Genomic DNA, 27,093 nt, shown 5'->3' with positions numbered 1-27,093 from the left:
TCCTATTTACTTTCTGCATAATTCAAAATCCAAAAGATCCAAAATTAAGAGCTTTTATTGCAAATCATCCGTATAAAAAAAAAATCCTTGAGCTTGCATAAGTTTCTTCAACATATGTAAGGCCCCTTGGGTTATTGGCAAGCCCATTAAACAATTGAGTCACGTCCACACGCTGAAGGAACCTTGAAAATTAGCCGTTTGAACTTTAAGTAATCCTAGCATACGGACTAATCTTGATCAAGAGAGGATAAGGTGACCGTTGGTGACTTTATTCTGTGTTAGACGCGGTCATAAAAAACACGTCAACACTTATCAAATCTCTCAATGAGTTTGGTAGTAAACTCATCATCAAAGACACTTGAAATTAAATTGTGAATGACTATACAGATTTTCTCGTTTCTATCTGAATGGCATAGGGGAAATATGGCAGAAAAAATAGTTTTTTTGAGAGCTTGCTGAACTCTTGCAAAGGATTGTTGTTTTTTCTAGCAAATTGAGCGTAGGAGGTTTTATTTGCAGTTGTGATGTAGCATAGCATATTAAACCTCTTGATTTACAAACCTCTTAGATTGATTTGGGATCCTGGTACTTTGAGGGGGTTTAGTTGGAAAGAGTTGGACGTTTGAGCTAGCATTTCTTGAGGACGAGCAATTTTGGGAAGAGATGACTTATAATGCCCCTTTTCTAATGCATTTCAAAATTCTTGGAAAGTTCCATGTATCTTGGAGAGCATCGACTTTATCAATTTTTTTTTTTGACTGTGGTAGTGAGTTCAGGAGGTCAAGATGAGTCCAACGATACTTTCCAGATGCAATTTTGACATTGTGGAAGTACTCCACACATCTCGGAGAAGTTTATAGTTTTTGGAGAGCACCAATTTTAATTAAGTTTGTTATTTTGAGAACTTAAGATTAATTTGGCATGGTCAAAATTCATAGTTGGATCATTTTAATATTTTTTGTAACTTTGGATGGATGTGCGGAAAATAATGAAATGTTCAGTTGTTGGAAAGTAAAAATTAAAAGACAACTTACATTTAATCATTTTAATATTTTCCATAACAAGGCCCGTTTGTGGAGTGAATAAATAGTCATGCTAGGATCACGGCTTTGAGTTAGTTTTCAAGTGATCTGTCTTATGCAATAGTAACATCCAAGTTAGCTAGAATAAGAGCCTTAGTGTATCCATTTGGCTCATAATTCATACCATAGTTGAACTACTCGCCAAAACCAAATACTCGCCAAGCCCCGAAAAAAAAAGCCTCTGGAAAAACTCGGTCAATACTCGGCAAAAAACTCGAGAACTTAAAAAATTGCTTAAATTTAATTAGAAATGCATTTTTTTTTTGCAAAATTCAATGAGAAGATGCATCCCATGAATCAATAAATGAGAACACAAAAGAAACAAGCTGAGTCTAGATATATCTAAACACAAAGTGGGTACAAAATTGCATCCTCATGAGGAATGTTGATGGCTAGAAGCAAAATAGTAAATAGTTTTTGTAGAACTAAAAGTAAATAAATCAATACAATTACATCTTCCTCTTCCCAACTCTAGTAAAAACTAGGGGGGAGGTAGAACTAGAGGGTCTAGTCCTAGAAGTCTGCTGTGGGTGTGATTGTGCCTCCTCGCTCGGTATGATGGGCAAATTGGCTCATCCTCCATCCTAGAGTAGCTTTGCCACTAGCTGCACCTGGCACTGGGAATGTCTCCTCATCCTCCTCAATGTCATCCAGTGTGAAACCAAATCCACCACCCTCCTCTTCCGTAGCCTGCCTCTCCAAATCATTGATGTCATCCTCTGTAAACAATGAAGGCTGCTCCTGCGATGTCCAATCACTATAAGGATCTATATCATCCAAATCAATTGGACCAGCTGGTGCTTCCTCTACCTTCCTTATGTGCAACCGAAGATTATATTGCACAAAGACAAGTTCATTGAGGCATTTTTGAGCTAACTTGCTCCTCTTCTTTGTGTGGATGGTCTCAAACAAGCTCCAATTGCATTCACAACTGGATGGACTCCAAGGTTGCCATAATATTCTGAGGGCAATTTTTTTGAGATTTGGGGTATTTCCACCCCAACTTTGCCACCCAAGCATCTACAAAATAAAATTAGGGTGAGGGTAGCACCCCTTGGGGGGTCTGAGGGTGAGAAAGAGAGGGATAGAGAGATAGGTCTAGATCTTGGGGGAGAGAGGAGAGAGTGAGATGGAGAGTGGTAGAGAGGGGGATAGAGGAAGAGTGATAGGGAGATAGATAGGTCTAAAATTCGGGGCAAATAAAGTGAGTGAGACCGAGAGAGCGAGAGAATGTTGATAGGAGCATACTGATTACTAAAAATTGGACTGTCTGAAAATTTAAAAGATCTTCTAAAACCTAGAATATGCATTATAACTCCTAGGGATCTGAAACCACTCTCAAACATCCTGCCAATATATACATGAAATATAACTTAAAGTATAAGACTTATACTTAAATGTTATATTTCATGTATATATTGTGATGAAGAGAATGAGACTGACTTGGAAAAAAAAATAGATAATTTTTTGACATGTTTGGGCCGCTTTTTTGAATGCAGTCGAGTTTTTTATAGAAACTCGCCGAGTTTTTCCCAAGAATTTGGCGAGTAAAAGTCGTAAAAACTCACCTTGAAGAAAAACTCGTGAGTTTTAACTACTCGCCGAGTTTTCGGCGAGTAGTCCAATTATGATTCATACTATCCATAAACATGTATCTTTTTCTGGATGTTGGAATTCAATGAAGCAAGATGCAAAGTCTTTTAGAAATTTTGACCATACTCAAAGAAATGGGACTCGGACTTGGCTCGGACTCCGCAAGGCCGACCCAGACTCGGACTCGGGACTCAGAGTCAGACTCGGTTGGATTCGGGAAAGTGAAAAACTCAAGAAATTTAGAGATTTTTAAACATTTAAAACTTGTTTCATGCACCCTTTATTGAATACACCTTAAAGACACAATAACATCATCAAACTCGGCTCATTTGATTACATACACAAGTATACATCGATCACAAGCATAAATGCAAATTGTAGCTGAAGGAAATAACAAACATAGATATGTAAATATTGTCAAATGTATACGATATTACAAAACTCATGGAATAAAAAATCCATGTCATCATATGATCATCATCAAATGTTCCATACAAATACCAAAGGTAAATACAACTACAAGCCTATGGCTTAGAGGAGCTTGCACCCTCTGGCCCCGGCCCTGGCCTCCTGCAAAGGCGTCTAAGGTAGGTCCTGGATGATTCGACGACCATAGCTGCTCCCTGTGACACCATGCCATACTCACCAACATCAGGAACATCTGGGTCACTGTCTGCCTCTGAATCTCCTGTCTCTGCTCGTGCTCTCCGCTCCTCCTCTGCCATGGCTACAGTCTCAGCCTCTATATGTACCTGGTCGATCCAATCAGTGTCAAACTTGGAGGTTAAATTTTCCCTACTTCTATCGACGCAGTTCCCCCCCATATTTTTTGACGGGGGTTTGGGGGCAGCGCCCCTTGCGCGAGGCCAAAAAGACTTTTATTATTTAATAAAGGCGTCGGGTGTTATTTTTCTATTGGCTGACATGTTGTAACCCTAATTTTTCTCATTCTTAGGCAGAGGTTGTAGTGAACAAAGACGAGATCATTCATTTAAAAAAAATAGCAATAAATGTTTTTTTTGGTCAATTTATTTAACCCAGCCGGCGACCGAGTTTCAAGCACCGGACTCGTCGAGTTTGGTGATTTTAGGCCAAACTCGCCAACTCGGCGAGTCTAGCGAGTTCACCCCATGGACTCGAACGAGTTTGAGTTCGAGCTCGCCAGACTCGAGGGGCATGAATCGTACTCGGACTCGCCGAGTTTGGCGAGTCCTTGGCGATTTTCTGATCTTTGGACCATATACATCCATAGACTCTTGCTTCTTTTGATGTTAATTCCTCAACTCTATGTAGTGGCCATCACTAGTCTTTTTACCAATCAAGTCTAGAAAAAACAAGAGAAATCTTAGCGGTTAAAGATCTATTTCCTAAGAGTATTGAACATCTTAAGTGATGATGATGCCATTGATTTTTTTTAAAAAATTAGTCCTTGTGTTTATGGTAAAATCAGAGATTGGAAAATCGCCCAGGACTCGCCAAACTCGGCGAGTCCGAGTACGATTTATGCCCCCCGAGTCCGGCGAGCTCGGACTCAGACTCGTCCGAGTCCAGGGGGTGAACTCGCCAGATTCGCCGAGTTGGCAAGTTTGGCCTAAAATCATCAAACTTGGCGAGTCCAGTGCTTGAAACTCGGCCGCCGGCTGGGTCAAATAAAATGACAAAAAAAAAAAACATTTTAAAAAGTTTTTTTTAAATGAATGATCTCGTCTTTGTTCACTACAACCTTCGCCTAAGAATGAGAAAAATTAGGGTTACAACATGTCAGCCAATAGAAAATTAACACCCGACACCTTTATTAAATAATAAAAGTCTTTTTGCACCTTGACCTTGCAAGAGGCGATGCCCCTTGACCTTGCAAGAGGCGATGCCCCTTGACCCCACCTTGGGGGCGCTGCCCCCAAACCCCCGTCAAAAAATATGGGGGGAAACTGTGTCGATAGAAATAGGGAAAATTTAACCTCCGAGTCTGACACTGATTGGATCGACCAAGTAGATATAGAGGTTGAGACTGTAGCCATGGCAAAGGAGGAGCAGAGAGCACGAGTAGAGACAAGAGATTCAGAAGCAGATAGTGACACAGATGTTCCTGATGTTGGTGAGCATGGCATGGTGTCATGGGGAGCAGCTATGGTTGTCGAATCATCTAGGACCTACCTTAGACGCCTTCGCAGGGGGCTGAGGCTGGGGCCGGAGGGTGTAGGCTCCTCTGAGCCATAGGCTTGTAGTTGTATTTACCTTTGGTATTTGTATGGAACATTTGATGATGATCATATGATGACATGGATTTTTTATTCCATGAGTTTTGTAATATCGTATACATTTGACAATATTTATATATCTATGTTTGTTATTTCCTTCAGCTACAATTTGCGTTTATGCTTATGTGATTGATGTATACTTGTGTATGTAATCAAATGAGCTGAGTTTGATGATGTTATTGTGTCTTTAAGGTGTACTCAATAAAGGCTGCATGAAACAAGTTTTAAATCTTTAAAAATCTCTAAATTTCTTGAGTTTTTCACTTTCCCGAGTCCAACCGAGTCTGAAGCCGAGTCTGACTCCGAGTCTTGAGTCCGAGCCCAGGTCGGCCTTGCCGAGTCCGAGCCGTGTCCGAGTCCCGTTTCTTTGGGTAAAATAAACATCAAGTTTATGAATTGATGGATGGTTCAATTATCCTTGAGCCTCAAATCTGGGAATGTATTGTTTTGGCATTCAAGGTCAAGTTTTAAGCTTTAGAATGACAAGTTCTCCTTTCTATAACCATGTCCATCAGGTCCTCTCATCTCGTGGTATGCTCGAAAGTCACAGTATGTTTTGAGTTCATAATCATGGTCATGTAAATTGTTGATAATTGTCTACTAATATCTCTATTAAAGTCTCTACCCTCTGTTCATATATTGTGTGTTCTAGGATGGGGACCAAGTCTGCACACCCTGTTATATTTTGGTTCCAGGTGACAAGTAATGATGGGATTAAATTGTTGTTGCAGTGTTCGTGTCATTTCTCTCAGATTCCTACTCACACTACCAATGCTTTTCAAATAAAACTATAAATTTCTTCTATAACCTACTCAAACAATCTTCTCTCTTGTTCTTGTTTGGAGTCCTTGCTGGAGAGGATGTTGTAATCCACTGGCTTAGAGAATCACCACTCTGATGCCACTGAGATATACCAAAATAATAATATTAAATTCTATGAATGGTACTATGATTTAAAAGAATCTAAGTAAAACAAAGCCAAATGTTAAAATGAAATTTTCAAAAATGGAAACAAGATAAAACCAACTCTGTTTTGCTACAACCAATATGTAGAACAGCCAAAGGTCAGAGGTGAACCTATTCCAATTTATAAGGATAGCAATTCTTCAAGGTTATTCATCCACACCAATGTTTATGAACAATCAATCATGTCCTTCACAATGTTTATGACTTGTACAGAGAAGGAAGTCATATCCTACACTTAGACCCTCCTAATGAAATTCCTTAAAAATAACTTTTTTCTAAGGTATCTCTGGCTGTTGCATGGTTTCATTTACTAAAACTATTTAAATCTATTTACATATTTTTTCTTTACATAAATTGAATCCTATCTATAAGAGACTAGATTTCCTCAGTCAGTTGCAATTAAAATAGAGTGTTTCTGAGACACAACTGTGTGAGCATTTTTGAATTAATATATCAGATCATACTCCATGATCTATCATCAGGATGAGGCAAAAACTTATGAGTTAATTTGCAGAACCAAGTTTTTTAAAAGGATACAGAAAAAAAGCAGGATACAGAGATCAAGAGTCTTAGGGGGTTACCAAGTCAACCTAAACTTTTAACAAAGGAGCAACAAAAAGGAAAGCAACAGAATAAATAGTTAAGAATAAAAAGGAAAAATACAAAGCACAAAAAATATAATTTTTTAAGAAAGGGTTTTTTTCACACAATATAAACTAAAAGCCTATAAATGAACTAGTCTAAAAGATTTGTTAAAAGTTGCAATACAAGAATCCTATCTGTTAATTTGGAGAAGTTAAAGTGTATGGAATCATTTGTGAATGCAACTAACCTAACTGAAAAAAAATCTCACATAATATATTGCTAACTAGATGAAAGTTGAGCTGCATGGATTACAATTTCATGCTTTATTGTTGTTCCTTATTATGTTCTGTTCAGAGGCAATATTTTCCTGCATAACATTGGGCTCATTTTCCATATTTAGTTTAAATTTTAAAGGTCTCCTCAATGCCTTTTTCTTAACATCTGTCATAATAAAGATTTTTGAATGGTTTGTCATCAAGTTTCCCCACCTTTATGTTATGCTGTTTGAGCAGAAGTTCCAAGTTTGTTGTCTTCAACAGGTGGTATATTAGAATATAATGATGGTAAGGATAAATTTCATCCGTACTAAGGATCAAATTCTGGTGTTCATTGCCTCTTTAATTCCCTCTTTAATTCTAACCGAGTCTTAAAATAAGACCCATTTTCACAATTTTCGTGTCCTATTCATTGGAAATACTTTCAGAAATGGGCAACTGACAGGTGTTAACCCAAGTTTGGAGTATTTTAAGATTTTAAACCAACCCTAAGAATTTTCTTGTGCCCATTGGTCAATAAATATCCATAATAAACTCTTCCACCAATTTCACAATTTGGGTTCTCTAATTAGTTCAGAGGATATCCTCACATTTCTGTCACAAAAGACACTTCCAAGCACAAGCTTCACGTGTGATCTGCCACATTTTATCTACAAATTTACTTAATATTTTTATCTAGAGGCGTGCCATTTTATAATTTAAGAGATCCTTGATGATGCACAGTCCCGATATAGGTATAGGATAGGTTTCCCTAATCCAAGAACACACCAAGGACCCTAGCAATCACACAACACTCCCAGGGTTAAGGAATATCAGTTTGACAAGTCCCACATCCCTTTCTTCCAAACAAAAGACTACCGGTACAAGGTCTGTTTCATTGACCGGTACAAGGACCCTATGGTCAACAATGGTTTGGTCCCTTCTCCAATGCAACAATGGCTATTTAAGGTTTGATTTGAAGTCCCCTAGGTCAGGGAGACCTCCTTCAATCATTGAATTCAGGTTCCCTCTACCGGTTTGGGTAACTGCTGCAACAAGGCTTGCTAATCCTAGTAGCCCTGCCAGACTGGTTTTCCACACTTAACTCTTTATTTCTCCAAAAGACTAAACAACAAATCCCGGATTTGGATACCCTTTTGGGAGTTACAAAACATATCCTAAGGGTTCTTACCGGTAGGGAACACAAGAATCCAAACCCTACTTTGGTTAGGAGACCGGTATAGCCCAATTAGGCCTATTTTACAAAGGAGTGTGTAGACACGGACCTTAACTCACCAAAACAACTCAAGAAATACTCTTAAGCCATTGCAAATACACCAATTCCTAAGTCTTAGGCCATGATCAAACCTTTAACCCCTGATGTGAGACCTATTTGCTTACACTTGCACGGTGGCCACATGGAGTTGCCCACCTTAATGCATCAAACCCTCGCCTCCAACTGGTCCTGACCTGCAAAAGACCTTCAAAGTCCTAAAATACATTGGCCATACTTGCATCCCCTCCAAAGCCGTGAACCACCAATGAAGGATCAGCAAGGTAAGGCCATTTCTTTGCAAAACCCTAGACAAAACTGTCAAATCTAGAACACTTCCAGAAATTTGCCGATTTCTTCCTTGTCTTGGCGAATTAGGACCTCAGACTTGATGCATCTGAAAGGTGATTGGCCACTCTAATACATCCCATTGGTTTCCTAATTCCAAAATGATCGTACAGTACGGTACACCGTGTAGAATAATGGAATTGCGGGAAATTCTCAGAAATATATTACTTCAATGATGCCAAAAGTTTACAAAGTCATTCTCTCTTCCCAATGATGGTTGGGGATGACATTTTATACCTTCCTCAACGGTTATCAACCACCTTTTGAACCGAGGTGACTGTTGGAAGGAAGTTGCTATTTGCAACCAAAAGTTGTCATTAAAAGTTGTCAAGTTTGAGCAACTTTTGACATATGTTAAATCCGCCTACCTAAAGGTGCTTTAACATGTCCTAAACCTTCTTAAGACATCTCCAACATATAAACACCTAGAAAAATACTCAACCAAATACCCCTAGGTCCATATGCCCATGGTGGCTTGGAAAACAGCCTTCAAAACAAATGAAGGGTTGTCTGAATGGAAGGTTATGCCATTTGGTTTGTCTAATGCCCCAAGTACATTCATGAGACTCATGAATGAAGTTTTGAAAGAATTCACAGGGAAGTTTGTAATAGTGTATTTGGATGACATCCTAGTATTTAGCAGGACAAAGGAAGAACACTTGAGGCATCTAGACATGGTTTTGAAAAGGTTGAGTGAAGAGGAATTGATGATCGATATGGAGAAGTGTTTGTTCATGCAGGAAGAGCTCATCTACCTAGGATTTGTGATCTCCAAAGGTCACTTGAAGATGGATCAGGATAAGGTAAATGCAATTCTTTCTTGGCCTACTCCTAAGACTATTGGTGAAGTTAGAAGTTACCATGGATTAGCCACATTTTATAGAAAGTTCATAAGAGGTTTCAGTCAGATATGTGCTCCAATGTTGGAAACCATAAAAGGTTTTGGTAGCATTTGATCACTGAGCTTAGGGATCAACTATCCACTATTGGACATCTAGTAGACAACAAAGAACTTGCTATGATGGCCCTAAATGGACTTCCTACCTCGTGGGAATCGTTCATTCAAGGAATCGGTGCTCGTTCTAAATTTCCTAAGTTTGATAGATTGAAATCCGATTGCATTCAAGAGGAATCTCGGCTTGTCACAAGAGGAATAAAGCAAAACAATGGTAATGAGGACATTCAAGTTCTAAACTCTAATTCCCACAAGAAAGGAAAGAAGAAGAACGTTAAGAGAAAGAGGGACAACGGCTCAAATGGAAAGAGGTCTTCAAAGAAGAAGAGAGACATGTTTGAAGTACAATGTTTCAGATGTGACCAATATGGGCACTATGCAATGAAGTGTCCAGACAAGATCAAGCAACATGCTTCAATGGTAGAAGTTAAGAAAGGGAGTGATTCCGAGAGACTAGTCTTCTACTCAGCCCTCTCTAGTCAAGTCACCTCCAGTTCCAACACATGGGTGATAGACAACGAAGCATCTCGACACATCACTGGATTTCGTGAGCACCTAGATACACTTGTGGAAAATTCAAATGAAGAAGTGACAATTGGTGATGACTCAAATTATCCAGTTATGGGAATAGGAATTTGCAATATCAACCTAAAGTCAGGCATATCCTTACAACTGACTGGAGTTCTATTTGTACCTGGTATAAAGAGAAACCTTGTCTCAGTTTCTGCACTTGAAGATAAGGGTTACATATTAACCTTTATGGAAGGAAAGGTACTTGCTTGGCCAAAAAACTCCACCATCAAGAAAGCCCACACCATTGGAGTAAGACAAGGGAGCCTCTACAAACTTTGCACCACTCCACCTCAAGCCTTGATTCATGAGACTCCAGATTTGAATGAACTTTGGCACAAAAGATTAGGGCACCTTCATTTCCATGCCCTACCTAAGATAGAGAAGATGGTGATTGGCTTACCCAAGCTAAGTCACAGTTCTAAAAGAGCATGCAAGGGGTGTGCCTTGGGAAAGAATACTAAAGGGTCTTTCAATTCTAGCAACAGTAAATCCAAAAATGTATTAGAATTAGTTCATTCTGATTTATGTGGATCCATGTCTGTACCCTCCTTAGGAGGATTTTTATATTATATAATATTTGTAGATGATTATTCTAGGAAGACCTGGATATATTTTCTGAGGTACGAAGAGTCTAAAGAAATCCTTTCTAAATTTAAGGAATTCAAAGCTCTTGCAGAAAACATGACAGGTAAGAAAATCATAAGCTTAAGAACAGACAATGGGGGGGAATACACTTTTGATATGTTTAAAGATTATTGTATAAATGCTGGGATTAAGAGGGAGTTAACTGTACCTTATAACCCACAACAAAATGGGGTAGCTGAAAGAAAGAATAGGACTATAGTAGAAGCTGCTAGGGCTATGTTGTTTGACCAAAATATAGAAACCTCATTTTGGGTTGAAGCATCTAGGACAACTGTGTACATTCAAAATAGATGTCCTCATTCTCTTCTTGATAATAAAACCCTTGAAGAAGCCTTTACTGGTAACAAACCTGACATAAGTCATCTCCGGATCTTTGGGTGTCCAGTCTATATTCATGTTCCTAAAGAAAAGAGATCAAAATTAGAACCTTCTGGAAAGAAAGGGGTATTTGTTGGGTACAGTGAAACCTCTAAGGCTTACAGAGAAGAGATACCCGGACAAAGGCAAATTGAACTAAGTAGAGATGTCATCTTTGAAGAAGACATAGCATTCAAGAGGTCCAAAAGCTCTAATGAATTAGAAAACCAAGATCCTCCTACAAGCATGGATGAGGATCCCACCCCTGAGATTCAGAGGGAGACCCCTGAAAACGCTGAGCATGAAGTTCAAGACTTACCTTTGGAAGAACATTATCTCAAAACTAGGAAGAGACCACTTTGGGCTAAAATGATGCTTCAAGAAGCTGAAAATTATGCTGCTCCAAAGGGGACCTTCAGAGAAAGTAAGAGACCTAACCTATTTTCCAGTTATGCTGCCTTGATGAGTGAGACCATTGATGCAAAACCTTCCTGTGTTGGAGATGCTCTCAAGCATCAAGTTTGGAAAGATGCTATGTCAGAAGAGTATTAGTCAATTCTAAAAAATAATGTCTAGGATATTGTGCCTAGGCCTAAAGGCAAATCTGTGTTATCTTTTAAATGGCTCTTCAAAATAAACATGCAGCATATGGCAGCATTGAGAAGCACAAAGCAAGGTTTGTTGCCAGAGGTTTCTCACAGAAAGAAGGTATTGACTATGAAGAGACATTTGCTCTTGTTGCCAGATACACTTCTATCTGAGCAGTTTTGGCTATTGTAGCATCTAAAGGATGGAAAGTCCATCAAATGGATGCTAAGATTGCTTTTCTGAATGGTAAGATTGAAGAAGAAGTTTATTTGGAGCAACCTAAAGGTTTTGTGATTCATAAGGCTGAATCACATGTCTGCAGATTAAAGAAAGCCCTATATGGACTGAAACAGGGCCCCAGACCATGGTATGAAATAATTGATCACTATCTCTTGGAATTAGGGTTTTTGAAGAATGAAGCAGATCCAAATCTCTACTACAAGGTAATCAATGGTGAATTATTAATTCTTATTCTTTATGTTGATGATCTACTAATCACAGGAGAGGATAATCGTATTTTTTGGTGTAAGAAAGAATTAGCCTTTGAGTTTGATATGAAGGATTTAGGAATTCTTCACTACTTCCTTGGATTGGAAGTTTGGCAACGGGCAGATGGTATAATCCTTAATCAAGGAAAATACATCATTGATATACTCAAGAGATTTGGAATGATGGATTGTAGATCCATGACCACACCTATGGACACAAATCTGCACAAGCTAAAGGAAGCAGTTGCAGAATCAGAGTTTGTAGATCCTACTCCCTATAGATAGATTATTGGATCTCTGATGTATTTGGTAAACACAAGACCTGATATATGTTATGCTGTTAATACACTAAGTCAGTTCATGTGTGAACCTAGGGAAATACATCTTGTTGCTGCAAAGCATATTCTAAGATATCTTCGGGGAACTATTGGTTTTGGTCTGAAATATAAACATGTAGACCTTGACCTACATGGATTCACTGATTCTAATTGGGTTGGAAGCATAGTTGACAGTAAAAGCACATCAGGATGTTGCTTCAGTTTAGGATCAAGAATGATCTCATGGATATGTAGAAAACAGTCTTCAGTTTCTCAGAGTTCTACAGAAGCTGAATACATTGCATCCTCCATGGGAGCAAGAGAAGCAGTATGGCTCCAAAAATTGCTTGTAGGATTGTTTGGTCAGCCCTTAAATCCTACTGTCATCTATTGTGACAATTAGAGTTGCATCAAGCTTTCAATGAATCCAATAATTCATGATAGGTCTAAACACATTGAGATTCCTTATCACTATGTTCGAGATATGGTGGAAAGGAATGTGATCCGACTGAATTCTATTAGTACAGGTGATCAGATTGCAGACATTCTTACCAAGCCTCTCTCCAGGATCTGTTGTGACGTTTTCACACATCGCCCCATTGCAAATGGGGACCCCCTTCTTTTTAGGCCTTGTTGGTCTTTTGGCTTTGTTTTTTGGGTCTTTTCGCAACAGTCTCTGCAGTCTCTCTGCTTTGCAAGTGTTCGGGGGTTAGATTGATCAAAGTCTGCTTTTCGTTTGAGTGAGTTTGGTGAAGTCTAGGGCATGTTTTGTCCCTTTCTAGGGTTTTTGCCTTCTGTCCTACATTTTAGGGGGTTTCTGTTAGGGTTTTGAAAAAACTGAAATACGACTGGAATTAGGACCCTTCAAGGAACCTCCCAGTAAAATTTGAGCCAAAACGGAGCAACTTTCTATTTTTAGAAAGTTCCTATATTTTAGGGATTTTACTGAGTCCCGGATTGGTCTAATTTTGCCAAAAATAAAACTTACTATTTTTAGTAAGTTCTATTTTTAGTAAGTTTCTATTTTTAGTAAGTGCTTTTCTGACCTATTTTGCCCAAACCTTGACATTTTGAAACACTTACTATTTGGGAAAATCTGTTTTTGGCAGGATATTCACAGGAAAACACTGAAAGCTGAATATCTCCGAAGATGCTGAAGATTGAACGTTCCTGAAGACCATTTCTAAATCCGGAAAAGTCAGAAGGCAGACAAGTTGGATAAAAAATGGTTAAGTTTGGAACTCCTATTCCAGAAGAGGAAAGCATGCAAAATCATCCAAGTCCAGAAATTCACATCAATCCACCAATGTCATCCTGATCCGAAAATGGCCTGAAATTTGACTAAGTCTGGAAATTTGGAAGATCTTCCAAAATCCAAAATTTGCATTATGATTCCTATGGACTTGAAACCACTCTCAAACATCCTGACAATATATATGAAATATAACTTAAAGTATAAGAAACTTATACTTAAATGTTATATTTCATATATATATCCTGACGAAGAGCCTGAAATGATGGAAAAATCCATGAATCCATGAACATGGTGAAAATGCGCCCAAGACTGGGCTGGGGCGCTAATTTCAAAAATGCATTCACAAGTGGAAAAATCCACCTCTCCATGGACATGGCCAAAATGCGCCCAAGTCAGGGTTGGGGCGCTAAAACCAAGAATGAATTCACAAGGGGAAAAATCCACCTCTCCATGGACATGTTGAAAATGCGCCCAGATCTGGGCTGGAGTGCTGAAACCAGGAAGGCATTCACAGGAAGAAAATCCATGAATCCATGGGCGTAATGAAAATTTCACCTAAGCTAAAAGAATTGGAATTTCGCCTAAGGCACGGAATCCAAGGAGTCAAGGAGGAATAAAAAGCAGAATTCCCCTCGGGCGAATTTTCAGTTATGCTATTTTTAGACATCAAATCCCGGCCAAATATGGAAATTTTAATAGATTCAGAATCGGGACGAAATTCCCCATCCAATGAACTTGACTCCTAAAATTTAGGAAGATCCCTAAAAATAGGGATGTTGAAAAGGAGATATTGACAATTCACAAAGTAATGGAAATTCCTTCCTTCAGGACATAATTCCAGGAAAGGTGAATAATTGACTAAGTGTTGGAAATTCCTTCCTTCATGACAGAGTTTCTGAAAAACGTAAAAATTTGGCTAAGTGTTGGAAATTCCTTCCTTCAGGACAGAATTCTTGGAAATGTGAAAATTTGGCTAAGTGTTGGAAATTCCTTCCTTCAGGACAGAATTCCAGGAAAGATGAAAATTTGGCTAAGTATTGGAAATTCCTTCCTTCGGGACAAAATTCCAAGCAAGGAAGAAATACACCCAAGGATGAATTGAACATAAAATTTGTAAGGCAAGGAAGGAATCAGGGATGAATTGAACAAGAAATTTGCCCTCCAGGGAAAAATTTGAAAAATCCATTCTTGGGCATCAAATCACATCCAAATTTCAAAAGTTTTACAGATTTGGATTCATAGGAGAATTTTCTCTCCTGGACCGTGGAACCCTAATTTGGGAATTTTCCTAAAAAATAGGAAATGTGCAGAATTGATGAAAAACCTTCTCTGAGCAAGGAAAGTTGAAGAGACTTCAAGAAAATTCTTCTTGAATCGAATTTTCCCGCTCCAACAATTCCAGATGTGCAGGAGCGGATATACGACGGCGGGGTCCACTTGCATGGCGAGGATCTATTGAACACGTGGCAGTAGGGTGGCGCATTCATTACCAGAATATTTGACTAAATGGCGACCCGGTCATTGCATGTTGAATTTATGGCAGAGTCCTTTTGCATGCAGTCGCCGCATGTGGAAATGATGGATCATTTATGATATAGTGGGGTGATTTTTGCTTGGATGAATATTCAACGCATGTTGGATGAATTTGAAGGAGGTGGTGCATTTAATGCACAATGGATGCTATTTTGGGTACTTTTGAATTAATTGTATATGGGCATGATGGGTTATTAATTGGAGATTCCCACCTTGTTGCATCATGTGTGGAGAATCTTTTGGGCAAACCCTAATTAGGGTTTTGCATGTAGCGATGGCTTGAAGCCTATATAAGGGTGTGACCCCCTCATTTGTAGAGGGGGGAGCCTTGTATGAAATTGTTGCGATAAGTTTTTGAGAAAATAATAGTGAAACATTGTTCTCTGATGGTGTCCACTTAAATTATTTTTTCAAAGCTTGCATGGTTTCACCTTCCTCACTTAGATTAGAAATAGAAAAGTGCTTTGATTTCAATGGAGAATGTAATGGTGTCTGATGAATTTCCATGGTTCATACTTTTTGCATCTTGCTGATTGTAAGTTGCAGTGTAAAGTTAGTCTAAGCCCCCTAAATTTGTGCTAAGTTCGATTGTGGATAGTCGTTTGGATTGTGCTGTTCTTTGGGTATTCAAATGTACTTTCTCGATTTGAAAATCCTCTAGCATCCCCAGAAGATTGCACCGGTTCTTGTGGAGTTGTAGTTGATCTTGGCGAAGCAGAGCTTGGCTTATTTGGAATTTGTCCACCAGAGCACTATTCATTGTTATCATTGCTCTTAGGAGTAGATTTAGATCCTTCTAAACCCTTTCCCTTTTACTTTCAGTTCATTTTAGTCCGTTCAAAGCAGTAGCATCGCAAAATTGTCATATCCGATGATGGAGTTCCAGCCACAACAAAGAAGTGAAAGAACGATGCAAACGTAAGGCCCCTTGGATTACCAGCAATCACATCAGCCAATTGAGTCACGTCCACGCATTGAAGGAACCTTGGAGTCGATTGTTTGAACTTTTGCAATCTTAGCATGCAATCATACTTTGATCAAGAGAGAGTGAAGTGACCGTTAGGCAACTTTATTCTGTGTTAGACGCGGTCATAAAAAACACGTCAACAGGATCAAGATTGAACACTTTTGAGATAAACTTGGTATGGTTGAAAATGTTATTTAATTTTGAGATAGAGTCTCATTTATTCTGATATACTAATATATTTAAGATGTTTAATGTGTAAACTCTTTTATTTGTCATGTGTGTGACTCCATGACTTCATGGGCCCTCCTGTGAACATTATTGAAGGGTGACGACTCTTCAATAATGAACACTTGTTTCAAATTGATATTGTAAGGTGACGATTTTACAATTATCAATTTATCTATCTTGATGGATATCATGTGACTTGATATCTGTGGACATGTCATGATAGTATATATCTCTGAGACATTATGGTAGATATCAGTTGGTTGGTATCATTAAATAAACCATAATTATGATAGAGATCTTCATGGTGAATATTATGGACATAATATTCGTGGACATGCCATGAATCATTATCAGTATCGTAGGCATCATGTGACTTGATGCCAATGCACATACGTTACTTGATAACTATGAGTTATGGTGAGTATCATGAGACTTGATATTCATTGTTGAACCATATCTCTGGATATCACTATGGTGTGATATCTCTTCTCTTCACAATCAATGGATGAATTGTGATGTTTTCTCTAACATGAAATGTGTCCTCCCTCTAGGGAGTGTTAATTCATATAACGTCAGTCGTACACTTGCATAATTCCGATACATTGATTACATGTTATTTATTAGTATGTATGTTAACAAATCAAATATTAATCTAAACTGAATTATGATTTTTGACCAGTCACACCCTTTCATGTTAACGGGCTATGATAAGCGATTCATAATTGCGTTCCTCACAATCAGCGATGATCTTAAATTGTTATCGTGCTATGTTATTAACGGGCTGTTAACGGGTGACGAGTGGCACATAGGGAAGAGATGTGTCTTCCCACATGGGAAGACATATCTCTTCACTGCTTAACCCCTCTTCCACATATATATAACACACATACAATAAGGAGGAACACAATACTGAAATTGATAAGTGTTGTGCTTCCTTTCATTCACACTACTGCAGTTCAAATTTAATTCCAGACTATATCTTCATCTCTTCCATCTTCTTGATCACAGAATTTAAATAAACTCGACAGTATGAAAATCTTGTATCACAATCCTAAAAGGGAAGATGCATCTGTATGGTAGTTTTTCTTTAAAAATGAGATTTTTGGGGTGACCTCTTGGAAGATGTTTTTGCTGTAGAAAACACTAGAAAATGATTTTTTTAGGGTGACCTCTTGGAAGATGTTTTTGCTGCAGAAAACACTAGAAAATGATTTTTGCATATAAAATCATGGGAATTCAATTTCCACCACCGGAGAAATGCTACCAAAACATTATGTTTGTTTTGTTGCACAGACTTTATCCATTCTTTCTAAAATTGTGAATATAATCAATCTTTACTGCTTTTAAAAATGTTGTGGGAAAGCTTTTAGGTCTTGTCTCTTTTTATTTGTTAGATTCTGTCATAGCTAGTATCTCATCATTTTATCGAAGCTTTTTGTTTTTTAAGATTTGTGTACTTAATATTTTCCAAAACTGGAGAAGTCAGGATTAGCTCTGCAGGTTTGGTCATGGATAGAACCTTTTGCGATTAGGTTTTCATCACTGTTTTTTGTTTCATTTTTAAATGCTTGAAATAAAATTTTGTATTGATGATTGACTTGCCATTGATCCTGGATTCAAAAATTTCAGTAGTGGGGGATATGCATTTTTTGGAATTAATATCTGAGTGCAACAGAGCTGCATAAAGGTGAAAGATGACTACCTTAATATTTAGGCTGATATTGTTGGCTTTTTTCTGTATGCTTAATTGATGGATTTGGAGTAGTTTCCTCCAGTGATGCAAGCAAAAAGGATGGCATCCTGTTTGTCAGTTAATCATCTCATTTCTATCTGTTAATCTTAAATGAGAGATATTTTTGCTGATGGATCTCTCTTAACTGGTTACAGGAAGCACTCAAACGGAGGTTGAATGCAAGGATTGAATATGCAAAATTCTTGCAGGATACAGTTAAAGAAATGGCCAAAGAACTGAAAACATCTCGCAGTGGAGAGCTACAACAGACTGCTGAAGATCTTGACGACTTTATGAATAAGGTATTACTCTGAGCTTCTGTGGAAGAATTATAGCTTTTATCGTGTTTTATCATATTTTATCGTATGTGGCCAGGCTGAAACTTGAATGTGTATCAAGCTAGAGATATATTTTCCTCTTTGAAGAATAAATATGATAGTAATCATTGAAAAATTCATGATAAAACTTTAATATAGAGACATATGTTCCTATTTGAAGATTAAATGTGATTGTGATCATTGAAAAAACTAACCTCCTGTATGTTCAAACAGGCACGGACGGGAGGTCGGGTCTCAAATGAAGAAATATTGGGCTTCGCAAAACTCTTCAATGATGAACTGACGCTGGACAACATTAGCAGGTTTGTGAATAACTTGCATTATTATTTCTTTTGCCTGTTTCTATTTCATTGTGAGATTATATTGTCAAGAGTCAAACTTGATATAGCTAGCATACCTTAATAAAGTCTAGTTTGTCGAACCCCCTTGTAAACATAAAAAAAAATTGATATGGTAAATGTGTGGGAAATCAGGAATTTACTCAATGTATTTATTCTGAATCTATTTGTGTTCATTTGGATGGCAGACCAAGGCTTGTGAACATGTGTAAATATATGGGAATTCAGCCGTATGGAACTGATGCATATCTGCGATATATGTTACGATCCAAGTTGGCCCGGTACATTCCCTGATCATTAATTTCTTGCTAAATTGCCACAGAAAATTTCTTGGTTCCTTGACAGTGGTACAAGAGAATTGTATTCTTGTTCTTTAACCACTGACAGATTTGATTATCACCCTCTATTTTAGATGTCGACAATTTTTTTTCCTTTAAACACAAGCCTATATCGGGTCATAATTGGACTGAAGTCCAATATACAAGCATTCAAATTTTTTTGTTCATTTTTTGACAAGTAGAAAGAGGCCATTGTGCTGTGAGAGAAAATTTAGAATGAAAAGCAGGGCAGTTTGGAGAACATCTTACAAATAAAGAGGGATAACCCCCATGTAGGGTGAATGATATTTTTGGCGAATGATAGTGAAATTTTTGTTACAGGCATATTAATACATTAACTAGAATGAAATTCATTTAAGAACTTCAACTTGCTTATTGAAAGAGTTTTTACAATTCTCAGAATGAAACCTTTCATTCATATATATGAATTTTTCAAAATATATTATTATATTAGAGAGAGAGAGGGAGAAAGAGAGATATATTAATAACTAATAACAACAATATCAATACCTAAATAAACGATGCAAGCAGTAGTATAACAGCGCAGTAAATTTCAATAAAGCATTATTTCAGCAGCCTCAAACATAAAAAAACCATGGTCTATCAATATCCAAAAGTCTCAAACATGTATCCAGAAGTCAAACATCAAAATGCAACAGTTTATGAAGCTAAGTCTCATTCGGGCTATCAATATCCAAATACTTAGAACCATCTGAGTCACTATCACTCTTTGGCAGAAGTGGATCATCCAATGGTAGCCCAACCAGTCTTGGTTGCATCTCCTCCTCATCAGTCTGCCTTGTTGAGTTTGCAGAGCGCTTATGTAAAGCATATATAGATTTCATGGGCATCCCACGTATATGCACATCATATCCTTCACTGATATTGCATGTATAAGAACAGCATATAACTCATCGATCATCTCCTCTAACGCCCCCGATTGAAGGGATAAAATACCCGATCAAAATACGTGAAAAGTCATGACCCCAATTGGGGTGACACATCAAGGAAGGGGTGCGATATAACTAACACCCGATAGGCAATCATGCTTAATTATCCAATAACAAATGGATACTAACTAAAATAAATCCTCACATAGAATATCGAACATGCAAACTATAACTATAGTTAGTGGATTAACAATCATGAGATCGCTGATATAAGATAGCGATGAATAATGCATTAACAGCAGTCAGGGGAAAGATATCTCCTGCTGCTAGATCATCAACATGCCTAACATCTTCAGGATCAACATCCCATTGCACTGTTAGAGTCTATTGATACTTAGTAGTTTGTCAGTCTTGAACTATGAACTACAACTAGTTTTTCAGCTCGTTTTGGAGTAAGCCTGTTTCTCTTAATGGAGTGGATGAAGCCATAGGTGGACCGATTCCTCTCTGCAATAGAGGAACTGGCAATTTGGGAGAGCAAACAAATGGCAAGTTGTTTCAAATCTGGTGCATCCTTCCCATGAAATTTCCACCATCCAATGGGGTTTTGTTGTGCAATGGTGGCGCTACCCATCCCAGCCTTTGGTTTGCTGAATGTAGAACTCTAACAATCAGCAAACTTAAGCCACTGCCCTTGAAGAAGGGTTGCTAGCTTGTTGCTATACATTTTATGAAGGGCTGTTGTAAGTCCCTCTATCACCTCAAATTAAGAGCATAGGCGAGCATATGAAGATGGGTGTTCATTGTGTTCCACCTCTTTGTGACAATAGGCTTAATATGCTCCTCATAGAATTGCAATTCAGGATCCTTTTGACAATCTGCTTGCTTCATTTGATCAAGCATGCTATCAAAAGTCTCATAGATCTCTCCCAGGCTAGGAGAGTCTATATCTACATATTGGATTACCCGCACAAGTGGTGATATGATAGAGCAAATATACCTGCAAGCAACATTTAAAAATTAAAACTTTTAAAATACAAAGTGCAGCAAATACAAAAAATATTAAATTTTCAGATTTCTTACTTGATATTTGCCCACCAAGGCTCATCAAGTACTCTTTCTCTCACGGCTTACCCTTCATCTGTCTTTGATTGAGGCCACCTTTTCCACTTTGGACAAGTAACCATGGATTGTAGAGCATCTTGCACCTCTAACATCCTCTCCAACAAAATAAAATAGCTAGCGTATCTAGTCTTATTTGGTTTGAGGAATTCTTTCGTTGAATAAGACTGGAATAGTGCAAGTGAAGAGTGATGGTCACAAACATTTGTCTGTCTCTAGCCTCTGCCATTGCTACCTTCATCCAATCTATTTTGCCAATGTCTTTCAAAGCATTATTCAAAGCATGTACACAACATGGAGTCCAAAAAATATGTTTGTAAGCACTCTCAATCATCAAACTAACTAACTTCCAAATATAAGCTGAATTTGTAACAACCTACACAACCTTAGAAGGCCCAACCTCCTCTATGGCCTCCTTCAAAATGGCAGATTGGAAATCAGCATCCTTAACTTTCCTAGAACAATCGATAGCTCTAAGAAAGTATGAACCAACAGGGCATGTAACAATAACATTATTGACTGGCATGTAGAACACAGGTTCACTACTGAGGGGGGCTGTGGGGGGAGAGGGTGAATCAGTAGTAAATGAATCTTAAAACTTTTTAATCAATCAAATCCTTTTGTAAAATTGCCTTTAAACTGAAACTGAAATAAGAATGCGAAGCAATCACACATGAAACAACTGCACAAGATTTGACGTGGAAACCCAAGATGGGGAAAACCACGGTGAGAAATGCTGCTAGGATCTACTGTCCTAATCCAGTTTCACAGTTAAAATCAATTACATTCTTCAAGGGCACCAACCCTAAGGAGTCACCAAACCCCTATCTTAAGAGCACCAACTCTTTCAACATCCTAACTTTACAATCTGAGCACCAACTCAAACTTCATTGGCACCAACCATGTACAAATTAGAACAATAATGATAGGTTACAAACAACTTTGAAGCTTTCAACAATACTGAGATCAGATTTAATTTGCAATAAATTCACCATACTTTTAACTCCTAACTTTCTGTACTTTTGTCAAATGAAATTAATGCTAAAAGAGTACCAAGTTGATTTGTGATCAGTTGTGTGATTAATGTTCTGAATATTGACTCTTTCTTTCTCTCTAATCTGTGTGAAATTTGAATCTTCAGTCTTAACTTAAACCAGAGTTAAACAATCTGCACTTCATTTGAAAGTAATACAAAGCATATACTTTGATAGATATATATGACTTTTTAAATCAAACTGAAATAACTGAACATAAGGAAGGACCTGCAACCATCTTCATATGATATTTGTTGATCATCATTAGCAAAGCATATCTGAAACAAACATGTATACTGTGTCTGAAAGTAGTATAAGTTCTGAAAATAATTATTACTGTTCTTTTCAAAACCTGAGATTCTGAAAACACCGTGAAGTATGCATCTATGTCTGAAAGCATAAACGATTTCTGAATACACTTATTACTACTCTTTCAAAACACAAACTTCTGAAACATAAATATTGTTACTGATCTTTCAAAACATGAACTTCTGAAACAGAAAGAACTTAATCAATATTACCCTTGTCACAAGATGATTGCTCTGTTATATAATGGTTGTTCTGTTGACAGTCTTCTGAAACAAAAATATTGTTACTGATTTTTCAAAACATGAACTTCTGAAACAGAAAGAACTTAACCAATATTACCCTTGTCACTAGATGATTGCTCTATTATATAATGGTTGTTCTGTTGACAGTCTGTAGATTAAGAATCTACAACACCCTTTGCACTGATCTTCCTGAAGCTTCACGTCATTACATTTCAATCATAAAATAGCATTTATATTTTGCAATATCCTTCTCTCATTGTATTCTTCACAATTCAATTCTCACGTCAATAATTCTTTTTCGGTTCACACGCACCATCTCCTTTTTTTTTCAACAAAGCATTGAATGATTTAACAATTAATAGAAAGAGAGATGGTTATAATCGGTTTGCAACTGTTAGGAATGTAGTTATTAGTTTGACCTTAACAAAAATTAACTCTTCCAAATTCGAACTACTTTTCAAGAATTATCATGAGTTACCTTAGCTTAATATAAGCAAACTAAAGTTTGTTCGATTAGTTGGTTAGAGATTACAACCAACTCCAACCAATGCCACCATTTAAAAAATACATCACGTAATTCATACTGCCACCAAAGCTATGCATAATGGTCAAACACAAAATATTACTTAGAATAAATACGTTAATGTTGCAAAAGGAAATCTGAATCTCCCATGTTTGCCCTGGCAATGCAGAAACAAGTCTGAGCTCAATGAACCGTGAAAAGAAACTGAAACTGATCGCATATGACATCACCATGAAAGTAAGATATAAACTCAATATGTTTTGATTCTGTATGTTTGGTACTCCAACATGGCCTATGTTGAATATCAGTCCACCCATCCATGACAGTGGAACAACCAGTCCTAATCCATGTTTGCCTCATCTCCTCCATTATCATGGTTGCTTTTGAATATTGTTTGTCAAGGAGGGAGGTACACAATCTATGTTCTCCAGAGGGGCATAAGAGGGTCCAACTGTCAATATTTCTCTCACCATAATTTTGAAATAAGGTGACCTTGCCAAATGAAATGAAAGAGCATGTGCATAAAACAATTTGGCCACTGCATCATTGGCTTGCTCATGTTTTTGCATGTTCATTAACCCCATCACCAAATTTTTCTCACCTGCTTTCCTCTTCCGTCTATCACAACTCTTTCCAACCGATACATTGCAAGAGGCATGCAAGTTAGTAGATGGCCATTTCTTATTGTGAGATGTAATGATTTTGTCTTCACTCCATCCGACTTTGACATTTCAAGCTGCTGTTCCAATGTTATTGAGTCACAAACTCTAACAACTTTTCCACTCTCACCCACTAGATGGCCTGTAACCCTAGTTTAGCTCCCTTGGTAATGAGTGTTGCAAACATGACAAAGCCACTTCTTGCTGCCCCCTGTATTTTTACCCTTGTTAGCGATCGCATTTGTGCCAAACTGAAGTAATGGTTTCTTGGGGTTGGAAGGGCCTTTTGCAAATTTTTGAAGGGAGGGTGTAGGGCATGCATACAGGTCATGTGGAATAGAAGCTGAGGTTGGATTTTCAGAAGTAGAAGAGTTGTCTACTGATATTGTATTCACTTCATTTTCACTTTCACTACCCTTATGACTGTCACTACTGCTGCTGCTCATTCTGTGGTGTTTTTGTTCATGGTTGACAGACTGAAACCAAATCAATGAAAATCTACAATCTACAAACTTACTAGCAAGCTAAAAACTTAGAAAACTGAAAAAAAAAATAACATACCTTGACCTAGCTTCAAACTTGCAGGTAAGAACTTGTTTCAGACTTGAAGCAAAACAAAAATCAGTCCAATCTCTCGTCTAGATCATGCCAATCTCTTCTCCAACAAGCAAACTTTCACATCATGGAGCAAAAACTGAGAAAATGAAAGAGGAAAAATGGTTGCTGAGTCAGTATTTTGTTTTGGTTTTGACTCTTATTGTCATTTTAGGGTTCCTCTTTGTTTTAGAAGACCTTGTGCCCCCCCAACGGATCCATAGAAGCAAGTAAAATAGAAATTTTTTTTTTTTTTACTTTTAATGCTCGGGTGTTCCCAGCTGCAGGAGACAGCTAGCCGTCCAACATCCCTTGGCCGTCCCCAAATGTTTGGGGACGTTTCCTAGCATTTTGGAGTGATTTGCGTGTAACGGGGATGGCAAGGGGATGTCCCCTAGGCATCCTGCCATTCCTGAAATGGCTAGGGGACGAGGACGCTTGGTTTTGGGGCAGGGGATGTGTCCTTGTGTAAGGCAGTTTATTTCCAGTTCCAAGATAAGAGGTATGTGCATTTGAGTTATTTGAAAATTGGAGCCAACTAGACACGAGTCATTTAGATAGGAATCTTATAGCCTCATCTTTAGACAAATATTTTTCACTCAGATTTTCAGTCCATTGGTTATTTTTTTTGTGAAGTCTGCCCAATTTTAGCTAGAAGAGCTTTGTTTAAGGGATTTTCTCTTCTTAATCCAAAGCTATCCTTATTCTTGGGAAAGAAGACCTTATCTCAAGAGACCAAAGCAATCCTTTGTTTTTCTTCAATTCCAGACCATAGAAAGTGCCTTTGGATATGCTCAATCGTATCAACAACTTTACTAGTAACCAGATAAGGAAACTAAATATATTGGAAGACTCTGCAAGGAACTTTTAAGAAGTTGCAACTTTCTAGTTGGACAAGCAGGCAGCCTTCCCAACTTGCAACTTTTCTTCGGAATCTATCTAGGAGGGAGTTCCACAAACTGATTGACTTTCTGAGACTGAATGAAAGTTATTGACTTGGATGCAGAGAATAGGCTATCCTTCTTTGTCTATCAAGGGGGTGATGAGAAAGAGGAGAAAGCTCTCATCTAGGCTGATTTGTTGATCCAAAACTTTAGCATAGTTGTACAGAAAGATCCTTAGTATGGTTCTCTAGTTTTTTTTTTCCTTAGTTGACTTTTAATTATTATATATGTCATGGTTTCAGAACTACTTGCGAAAAATCAAATAAATCCCAAAACAATTATTATTATGTTGTATTGTGATTGCATCCATGCTTTATGAAAAATGATGCTAGGCTCTCGTTTTACATATGTAAGACATCTTTATAAAACAATTTCTATATATATATTTATCAAATTGCTGATGTGGAGTCTTATAACATCTCTTTGGTTCTATGTTAAATTGTTTTTAAAAATCTTTTGAAGGTTGTATTAGATTCATATGTACATTTTCACATTGTCTTTGCAGGGAAACAACTGATGCTTTTCTTTGTTTGTGAAATTTGTGTTATCTAGATGGTTTTGTAAAAGGGTAAAATTTAGGTGGTTAATATTTACTATGAAAAAAAAAACCCAAAAATAATTCACCAATTGAAAATAAGGATTTTCTTCAATTTTGAAGAAATATGTTAATTTTAGGGTATTCTCATGACTTCTGAGAACCTTTTAAGTGTCTAGTTAGCAAATTACAATAATTCTTAACATTCTTTCCAAACTTATTAAATTGACAGTGCAATCCTGAGAAATGTTTTCTACGATTTATAAATTTTTGGTAAGTTGGTATCTTATTTTTTCTTGAAAGATAACTATCAATTATTTTCTGCTTTGCCTTTGTAATTATAAATTATCCTTTTGCTTGGTGGTATTTTGCTGACTGGTAAAGGTTGTTGCTTAGCTATATGTTTGTCAATTTTAAAATACAGAAAATAAATATTATATAAGTTATTGGTTTCATATTCTTTGAAACAAACATTAAGACCCTATATGATGGTGCTTTTCTGGTTTATATGTCTTAAACATATCCAAATTAGCTTAACTACTTGTTCTTGTATATTACATTTTGTGTGATACTTATTTTGCTAAAACTTTTGTTGTGGGGTGATCATCATTGGACATCAAGGAATAGGACATATTTGGTCTGAACCGATCTGTGACAGTCATGTTGTCTCAAGCATCTTGGTGCTATCAGCTATGCTGCACAGTGCCAGTATCAGATTTTGATATTAAATTGCATAATGCCAATGCCATGCCACCTGGTGCCAAAAATCAGCACCATCATCTCAGCACATTAGGGCTTTCTCACTTAGCACCTTGGTTGGTGCACCTCCGCTTCACTCCATATGGTGTCACTCTAAACAACACTCCATGGTTCGTGCCACATGCAGAGAACATTTTGAAGAGAAAATGACAACAAAGTAGAATGGAGATCCTTCGGTCTTTGAAAACTTGAACTGTTTGGTAGTTGCTCTTGATTGTGACCATCTTTGTTGTATATGTATATATACTTGTACTTCTCCCTTAGGTTGACATGCTGACGCAGGCATACAATCCAACTAGGACGCATTCACCTAGTTTTCCAATTACAGGATTTTCTTTCTTAGCCTTACGGTTCTTTGTACACCAATGAACTATATCTATTTAGTTTCATTGAATAGAAGAGAAATATTCAGCAAGGTCTATTTCATGAATGTTTTATAGTGAGCCAAGTTGTTTTTTGTGGCATATTCAT

The 27,093-nt window shown here is 37.5% G+C and overlaps 1 protein-coding gene across 4 annotated transcripts in view; it reads left to right on the top strand.

Moving 5' to 3' along the window:
- The window catches only part of LOC131037463 (uncharacterized), a 134,548-nt gene that overhangs the window by 16,176 nt on the left and 91,279 nt on the right, over positions 1–27,093 (top strand). For all 4 annotated transcript variants that reach the window (XM_057969630.2, XM_057969603.2, XM_057969617.2 and 1 more), the window contains 3 exons: positions 18,153–18,299; positions 18,549–18,637; positions 18,862–18,954. In XM_057969630.2, the coding sequence (XP_057825613.1) occupies positions 18,153–18,299; positions 18,549–18,637; positions 18,862–18,954 (329 nt within the window). The remainder of the gene's footprint in view (positions 1–18,152; positions 18,300–18,548; positions 18,638–18,861; positions 18,955–27,093) is intronic.

This window comes from Cryptomeria japonica, chromosome 6 (genome assembly GCF_030272615.1).
Source record: "Cryptomeria japonica chromosome 6, Sugi_1.0, whole genome shotgun sequence".
In the NCBI taxonomy this organism is placed as follows: domain Eukaryota; kingdom Viridiplantae; phylum Streptophyta; class Pinopsida; order Cupressales; family Cupressaceae; genus Cryptomeria; species Cryptomeria japonica.
The sequence above is the reverse complement of the archived record's forward strand: the minus strand, read 5'-3'. Positions and strand labels throughout refer to the sequence as shown.